The sequence below is a fragment of the Macrobrachium rosenbergii genome, chromosome 10, assembly GCF_040412425.1.
Source record: "Macrobrachium rosenbergii isolate ZJJX-2024 chromosome 10, ASM4041242v1, whole genome shotgun sequence".
Lineage (NCBI taxonomy): Eukaryota > Metazoa > Arthropoda > Malacostraca > Decapoda > Palaemonidae > Macrobrachium > Macrobrachium rosenbergii.
Genome location: NC_089750.1, coordinates 44354716 through 44363987, shown reverse-complemented (window position 1 = coordinate 44363987; position 9272 = coordinate 44354716). Strand labels below are relative to the sequence as shown.

Genomic DNA, 9272 nt, shown 5'->3' with positions numbered 1-9272 from the left:
GGGATATCGGGGACATTCCAAGTCACCTTTTGTTAAGTCTTCAAGATCTTACAGAATCACTTTGCATCACCACGGATTAGAAATCAAAGTTTCATTAAGCGGCAAGCTTTTAAAACGGCCTGGGGGTTCAAGCAAAATTCCAACTCAATACTTAATCCTTTGTAAACAAAATTTCTCGGAATGAGTGCAGTTTTTCTAGGAACTAAGTTCAATACTCCAAGTGCTTTATTGCGATACAACTCGCCACATTGAACAACTGTTGTAGGCAAAGCTTCGAGTTGGTCGTGTTAATGTACCCATTTTTTACCGTTCCTCAAAGTATCTAAAACAATCGACTGTAGGTATGATAATCCTTAAGCTGTACGTAAACTAGTAACACATGCTTTTCTCCCATTTGTGCTACACTTCCACCAAAACTGAAGTGAAGAATTATACAGGGAATGTGGACAAAAAAAACCGTACGTTGTTCCTTTTCCCATATCTTGACAAAACATGGTTGTCGCCATATTATGAACAGTTATGAACAAATGTAAGAGAAGATCTGGTTATGATGGCACAGTTAATATTCAGTAAGGTTCAAAGACATTGCAAGATTAATCATCTACAAAATCACAGTATATGATTCCAATTTATTACTGAATCCGGTACTAGCGAAAAACTGAATAGTTGCTTGTGACCCATAAAATCAATAGGCATGTTGAATTTGTTATAGCAATTTCCCACAATTAAGGCAGCACCAATTAGTTCAATGAAATGACACACCTCACTACACAAAATCTACAAAGGATAAAGATACCCAAACTGTATTTCAGACTTTATTTAATAAAGCCGCTGTGGTTTACCCATTGTTGACTTGATGTGAAGGGACCGGACATTCTGCCAGTGCTTCTTCAACAAGGAAACCAAGAAATTCATGGCAAGAAAGATGTTTTGGACAAGCTCATCTGGACCCATGTCAACATGACCAATGGCAACCGAAAGGCACAATACCTGCAAAGATGAAATAATTAATAACCATACACATAATTGAATTCCTTTGACAGGTTTTTTAAAATCAGTTAATTTTAACATCAAGTTATCAGATAATACGTGATCAAACATCATTTCAAGTCATAAAAAGCAACAGAAATTCTTTTACCATGCACACCAAATATAAATGTATGGTTAAGGCAATTGTACAATACCTTCTTCATCTGGAACTTGATGGTTCCCTTAATTTCATCAACCTTATCAACAAGTTTCTCAGAGTGAGTACACATTGTAGGGAACTTGCCAGCCTTGTTCAGACCAGGACCCAAAATACGAGGAATCTGCTTAATCAGAGCATCAGAGGCAATGAAGGCATCATACTTCTTGGCTGTGCAAATAAAAATAAAAATAAAATTAATCATTCTTTCAAAACCCTAGTAGTAACACAAATTTATTTTGGCTCAGAGTGAGCTGAGTTTATCATCAAATTCGATCAGTCAATTTACTCATCATAAACTTGGATTGCTGAAAATATTTCACCTCTAACACTCCTCATACACTTCAAAAGGCTTACCCAATTTCTTGACTAATTTCTTATCCTTGTTCAACTTCTTGAGATCATCAGCAGACATACAGGGCAAATCATTTTCCTTGGCTTCATCAATGTGCATCTGATCCCCAAGAATGCATACCTTCATGCTTGGCTTGGGGATATGCTTCAACCTAAATTAATAAAAAGAACGAAAATACTGTACTTCAAGTCACTAATATATTACAAGTGCCTAAAAGAACAAGATTTTGTAAAAACTACTGTATGCAGAAGTACTTTACACAACTAGGTTCCATTTCACACTGCCCCCTTTTCAGTGATCAACATGGTCAAATCTTAAAACTGATTAATTTAGAAACTTACCCCAACTACTAGACCCAATTGGAGAATCTTCAGGCACTTACACCCTAAGGCTATCGGCCAAGAGACCTCCCCAATTCTTTCAAGACCCTGGGTCGAGGTCAGACAATACCTCACCTTCCACAATCACCAATGATTTGCAACTGCAAGGGGAAAGCCATTCAGCAATGTCCAAGGGACTAAGGAAGGAAAATCCCAGCAAATGTTGCAATCACAGGTCCAAGTGGGGTTCGGTAAACACTTACTTTACAGTGCCACTGAAACGCTTGTCCTTTTGAGGATCATAATTCTTCAGTCCAATCTGTAGTTCAACAGTTTCCTTAAAATTCCTCTTCTTATCCTTGGAGCCCTGGATTACGGCATTGACACACTCATAAAGTGTGTCACGAGTTACTTTGCTGAAAGAGGATAAATTTAATTAATCTCTAAAAATATTGGAGAAAACTTCCTCTTTCTCAAAAATCAGGAAAAGCTTTCATCAACATGATCAGCAGCTAATACGTGACATCATTTGGAATAAAATCTTTTAAATTTACCCACAGTTAAAGAAACAAATCGTTAAAACTTTCCTTTTGTTGTGCGGCCTGATTTCTCCCAGTCGTCGGCCGGGACAGGTTCCTCATACATAAATGGACATAACCTTTCCTATAATGCCAGATCCTAACCTAACCAGATCTTACCTAATTTAACTTACGGAAACGTGCCCTGACTTGGCTGGGGGGAAGAAAGGCAGTAACCTGTCCCAGTTAGTGACTGGTAGAAATCAAGCCACGCAACTACTGTAGTCTTACCAGTGAATTTAAACCAGCGGTCTGTTGTACTTATTAAATACTTGGCTGACATGTGCCCCCTACTTTGCCACACCCAAAACATAATATAAATGAGTAATAAGTTTTAATATATAACTATGTCAAATAGCTTTTTCAATGTATCAAAACATCATTCAAGTTAGACTAACAGATAACCAGTTAATTTTCCTAATACTGTTACCAACTCAATTCTGAGATGGCAAACAAACCATTTGTTTTAAGTAACAACTAACACCATGGGAGCCTTGTTCTCGAGTAGACTGGGCATTGTACTGTCCAAACACATGGATTGGTTCCTAACTAACTACCAAACAGCCTGTATGATGCCCACACACTGGAGGTTCGAATCTCCGGCGGCCAGTGAAGGGATGTTTCTGGTGGATGTGAATCAAGGTAACCAATTGGTTCTTTGCCCATGAGGCTGCTGGTTGTATGATCAGATGATTCAGATTGAGAAAAAAGATGTGGATGTCCAAGGAACCATGGGGTATGATAAAATAAAGAGGTGAAGAAAAATTGAGTAGTAAGATGCATTTTGTTAGTGATGAAGATTTGAACTGGCAAGAACTAAGCCCTTGAGTCTGGATTCTGAAGTTAGAAGACTAAGTAAGAGATAAAAGTTGTTAATGAAAAGGTTGTGGAAACTGAAAATTACTTGATAAAAATGATGGTCAGAGTCAAAGGATAGCATATAATGCAATTGAAGTGCTGACTGGCAGTGCTAGTAAGCGTAAGGATACCTCAGTCAGGGATTTGGAAAGTAATTTAATAAATGGAAAGAGCACTTTGAGATAGTTCTTAACAGACCAGTCCCACAAGAGGAGGATATACTGCTTCCTCAGTAAAATTTAAATATTGATGAAGGTGAGATCAGGCTAGAACTAGTAGTTAAGGCAATAAAACTTAAAAGAATTATAAGGCACCAGGAGAGGATGGTTTATTCCCAGAAATGTTTGCAGTGGAGGACGACAGATTAGTATTTGTCTTGAAGATAATATGCAATGAGATATGGGTGATGGGAATACCACCATTAGGTTGGAAAAATGGTGATCAATCAAGTCCCAAAGAAAGATCTGAGTAAGTGTGGTAACTGGAGGGGAATCACTTTGTCACCTGTAGCCAAGAAAATTTTCTGCAGAGTAATGTTGCATAGGTTGGAGCCAGTGGTTGATGGTATTCTGTGGGATGAACAGCCTGGTTTTAGAAATGGGCAGAGTTGCAGTGATCAGATCTTCAGTTAGGCATTTAATGCACAAGCAAATGAAAACTCCGCCGAGTTTTTGTTTTGTTGATTTTGAAAAAGGCCTTTGATAGTATTTCAAGGACTATGGGAAAAATCTTGAGGCGCTATGGAATACTAGAAAACTCAGATAGTTATCAAGAACATGCATGAGGGCACATCTTGTAAAGTGATGGTTGATGGGTGTTTGAGTGATTGATTTGAAGTCTGGTGTGATTCAGGGTGGCACTCGGTCTCCTTTGTTGTTTGTATTAGTCGTGGATTACATTATGAGAAGGGTTAAGAGAGAAATGGATGCAGGTGCTCTGGGGAGAAAATGTGAAACTTAGACCTGGATTATGCTGATATGGTTTTGATCTGCAAGGAACTAGAAAAGATGCAGTGTCTAGCGAGTGAAGGTCGAAAGGTTGGTTTGGTTAAAGGAACCACCAGATTGGTCTGGCCAAAAATTTTCAATTTTTTTTTTATCTTTTATTATGATAGTTTGTGTGTTTATTTCAAGACATTGATAGTCATTTTAGTGTTTTCATGCTTTATCACATCGAAAATATAATTATAAATGTAATGCACCGGGTCAGGCACCAATCATCACAATGTATATTGTCACCTCTCATTTTATATCAAAGTAAAAAAATTAAGAAACTATGACAGTTCCCCCTTGAATATGTAGAAAGAAACTAATGTTTTCTGTTATGTTTTTCACAGTTTGTTTCTAATCCCTTTTCTGTTTCTAATGTTTTCTAGTAAACAGTAGAAGTCAGAGTTAGACAGTAGAAGCTAACTTTCGACATTTCTTCCGTGTTTAAGTCTTTGAGTGACACAAAAGCTATTTGGCAAGATGCCCAAAGTATCTAAGCTTAGACTGAAATTAAAAAAGGCCTATAGTTGTCATCATAAGTGATGTGAGTGATGGCAGTGGCGGTGTTCATGAAGATGAGCAATCGTTGGCTGAACCTTCTACATCAGCTTTGTTGCCACGTGACAGTGACCTTCCTGAAGATCCTGAATATTTCAGTGATGTAAGCAAGGAATTTACAAATATGTAGCACCAACTCTAGAAAAGCAACTGAACTTGAAAATAATGTAAACTCACATGAAAATAATGGAGAAGGTAAATGATATTTTTGATAAGTTTTCTGCTCCTTGCAAATGCGGTGCAAAATCAGAGATGAATTTTCATAATGATGATACAGATGTTGAAGTGAACTGCTAAGTGTGTGTTTTCAAGCAAAACTTTTCCCCTCCATGTGTTGAAGTAAATGATGTTTATACTGAACATGACATGAACTTAGTTTATGAAAGCCTAGAGGATCGAAGGGGATATAGTGGATACCAAAGATTGTGTTCAAGTCTTTCTCTGATACCTCTACTGAAATGGAGGTATTATGAAGTACGGAATCATGTAGGATTAATAATTTTTGATAAGTTTTCATCTAAATCTAAGATAGTGAATAAGAGTGAATAAGTGTATTGTTGCTCATTACGAAACCCTGGGAAGGGTTGGTGTGTTGGATATAGATGTATCCTTAGATGATTCTTGGATGACCAGAGGTCACCAATCACATGCTGGAACTGGTGCCATCATAGACTTCCATGTGGCCTCAAATTATTGTGGAGTATGCTTTACTAAGTAAAAAGATTACTGTTGATATATATAGAGGAAAGTGTGATCTTGAAAGTAGTGGTAATTGCAATAAAAACTATGATGGAAAGGCAGGAGGGATGGAGGCTGAATGTGCCAAAGTTTTGTGGGGGAGGTCGATCCACTGCCATGGATTTAGATATATTCATTTCATTGGTGATGGAGATTTGGGTGTGTATAAAAGTGTGTGCTATGAATGGAAACAAAGGGCCCTATGACAAAGTTATCAAAGAAGAATGTGTGAACCATGTGGGAAAAAGGTTTGAATTGAAACTAAGCAAGCAACGCGATGAAAATGTGATCATAAGAGTAGAGAAAATTGGTAAACATTATAAAAAAAATTGCTTTCTGGAAAATATAAGCTAACAGAAAATGGTCTTTTTATTTCTTGGGAAAAAATACTTTACAGTTGTTTCTTAGAAGTTGGTTATTATGATTGCTGGTGAAAAGATGCCAATTAGAACTGAATTGGACAACATTTAGGAGATATGGCCATATTCAGCCCATGTGTCTGTTGGATGAATAGGATGAAAGTAAGAAACATCTGATTGTCCAAATTGCAGGTGATGGAAAACATATTGTTAGTGTTTATGGGGATATAGGTGGTGGGCTAAAACCAAAAGAACTGAAGGACAACACCAATGGCCACAGCAATATGAAGAAAGTAAGAAACTGTCCAAAGGGTGATGAAGAGGAAGATTGTAATGGAAAAGATTTAAAAAAACATTAGGCAGTGAACTTAAAAGTATTTGCAATGATTTTTCTGTGCATAAAAACAAAATTTATCAGAATCCAAGTGAGTCTTTCCATGGGCAAGATTTAGACTAATACAGTGACTTCAAATAAAAGCATTTGCCTGAAACAGTCCAGTTTCTCAATTAATTAACTGTAATCAAATACCAGATTTTACATACAGGGTGCAGCTGAAGTCCTGAGTATGTTCCTTCACGCTGGGGTTTAGGAAGTTACCAACCCATACTACAAATATAACAGGGTGAGCCAGCAGAGGTGCTGAGGCCAAAGAAAGTGACAATGATGTCAGATCGAAGTGTTTTCAAGAAAGAGAATGAGCAACAGCTCAAAACTTCATACCCACCAGAACTGAAAGACTGAAAGATGAAAAGAATAAATGGTTTATGATCCATATAATGGTGCTGGAGCTTTCATGCAAGTCCTAAACCAGTTTTCCAGTTTGGGAGGAATTAGTTGCAGAATGAGACAGGTAGGCGTGATAAAGCTCACCACTGGTAACAAAGGCACCCTTTCTTGAAAGCAAATGAAAATTATAACCTTGCCTTCCAACCTGATTTAATTCTGTGCAACTGCTGGCCAAAGCTCAAAAGATAAATATTTTTTAGCAAAAAAGCTCAGGGAAATATAGGAAAGTGGGTTTTTTTAGAACCTTGCGTTTTCCCAAAAAAACTTTGATTTTTGACTGGCAGGGACCAGCTGCAGTAGGCTAGCAGTCTTCAGTTTTACCCAAAATGTTGCATTTCCATAATGCATGAATTTTGTGACAGCCTAGGCTACCACACATTTCATGTCCGCCTAGGATAACTCCATGTGGAAAACCTCAATCTTGGTTTCCTTAGCCTATTGGCCCACATTTGAGAGGGGCTAAACAGCAAAGAAAGAACTTGAAATTTCAGAAAACATTAAAATCCTCCCGAAAATCCAAAAATTACTGAGCTAGGTTATCAATAGGATGGGCTAGGCTACTTCCCGCCAAACCAAGCATTCCTTCAGTAGGGCGACAGCCTCACCCAGAAACCTAGCAGCTTTCTGGATTAACTAAATTGACTCCATCCGTATAACCTACCTACCAGAGATGGAACACAGATGTTTGTGACAACAATAGTTACACCTTAGGCTAAACACCGGAGAGGATAACGTTCCGATGTGTTCCACGTGTAACGTGACCAGCAACTACTTAGCCTATGTTTCTAGGTTAGGTTTGGCTATAGCTTAGCACAGCTCTTCAAAATCGTAAAATTACAAAACTGAACTGAACAGAATGGTAGAACTTTACGAGTTGACCAAAATAAAATTCCTGACAAATTCCCTTCGGCTACGCCAGTAGGATAGTAAACCGATCAACCCTACCGTAGGTTATACACGCACCCTAGCTTTTACGGTAGACCTGCCACGTAAATTGGAGTGATTCAATTTTCCTAGGATGCACATTAAACAAATTGTACCAATCGGCTACGTGATCTTCAAAAACGATACATCCATAATCATTTACAATGTGGAAACTTTCACGGTTCTTGGTTATATGGTGAATCACGTTGGTCAGCCACGGTGTCACTAACAAAATACCCCAGAATATAAGGTCATGTAAAACACTTGCCTACGATACACTTACTACGAAACTTAACAATACTTTTTGTTCCATAACGTGGAATGTCGCTGACCACGGAACACACAAACAACGAAATAATAACAATTATGTTGCTCACCTCGTCATCTTGACGTTCCGCCTTCCACGATGTACGACAGTGAGAGGGACCAAACTCGACCGATCACCGAGAAGGACGGGATGTCGTTTAGTTTACGACAGAAATTTCTAAAGTTGGAATATAAGTTTCATAGAATTTTAATAGAAAATTAAATAATTGAAGATATAATTATAAAATATGATACAAATAAAATTTAATTATTTTTTATGATCCTCTTATAGGAATTCAGTCAATTATTCGTAATTGAAGTGAAACGCGGGAAATTCTAATTACCCTAATTTCTTTCGTACTTCACCTTTTTTTTAATGACTGCACGGGAAACTATGTTGGATGGCGGGGTACACTGAAAATATGATGAAACTTTGTTTAAAAAAAAAAAGAAATAAAAATAACTGAAAGAGTGGAGAAGAAAACCAACTGGAACCGGATATAACCAAATGTTGATCCGTAACATGAGTGTTGATCGATACCCTACTTTTTATCATTTTATCGTGAATGAAGATTCAAAACTGTTATCAGTGGCATTTAATATTTTACTCTAGTTTGCCAGCTAATGATAATTATATCCCTTTGATAGTCAAAGCTGCATCGTCCCTTTAACATAACCTCATAATTCTGGTTTTTGGAAGCTCCAGTCAGCCCTAATAGAGTCTCTCCGGTTTACTTGATTACAGTAGGCTTCTCATCTGATTCTTATGCCGATGGTACACAATGAAACCCTCCTCCAAATTCATTTGTCATATACGCACGTATGCAGAGACATTTGAAGAATTATACGACGGATTCCACATTAACTGTCAAAACCAAGCTGTCATAGCACTAAAAAAAAAATAAGACAATCCTGAAATTTAGCTGGAAACTGCCATAAAATCACGGGGTTGCATATGTGAAAGATTAATATCAGCATTCGAAGTACGTCTCGACTCAGATACCGTGAAACCACTGGTAGACAGTCTTGTGCTGACACCATTTGTTGTTTGTGGTATGTTCAGCAAATACTTTATGCCCTGATGAGTCATAAAACATGTACTAAACATTACTAAAGGTGTCACTAAATCCACGTCGGAGGGCGAGTGAACGAACTTGAAAATGTAGAATAAACTACGAAAGTACTTGTTCAAAGTCCCGGTTTTCACTCCCCCTCCGACGTGGATTTAGTGATATTCTCAAGCACCCGTTCCTTCGTGCTGCATTGGATATGGATTACTGAAGGTGATATAAGCACCGAGTGAAAATTACAATC

The 9272-nt window shown here is 37.7% G+C and overlaps 1 protein-coding gene across 1 annotated transcript; it reads right to left on the bottom strand.

Annotated features, from left to right (window-relative positions):
- Nucleotides 1-802: 802 nt before the first annotated feature.
- Nucleotides 803-8138, bottom strand: RpL10Ab (ribosomal protein L10Ab). Its single transcript, XM_067110201.1, has 5 exons — nucleotides 8030-8138; nucleotides 2125-2277; nucleotides 1544-1692; nucleotides 1185-1357; nucleotides 803-990 (listed from the first exon to the last, which is right to left on the bottom strand). Exons 1-5 carry the CDS (start codon nucleotides 8035-8037, stop codon nucleotides 820-822), a joined length of 654 nt encoding a protein of 217 aa, XP_066966302.1. The 5' UTR covers nucleotides 8038-8138; the 3' UTR covers nucleotides 803-819.
- Nucleotides 8139-9272: the final 1134 nt, after the last annotated feature.

Excerpts from the sequence above, each read along its gene's own strand:
- RpL10Ab (XM_067110201.1), bottom strand. Across the intron at positions 1,693-2,124 it reads CGTTTCAGTGGCACTGTAAA|GTTGAAGCATATCCCCAAGC; the intron begins GTAAGTGTTTAC and ends TTATTAATTTAG. Across the intron at positions 991-1,184 it reads TCAAGTTCCAGATGAAGAAG|GTATTGTGCCTTTCGGTTGC; the intron begins GTATTGTACAAT and ends TCATCTTTGCAG.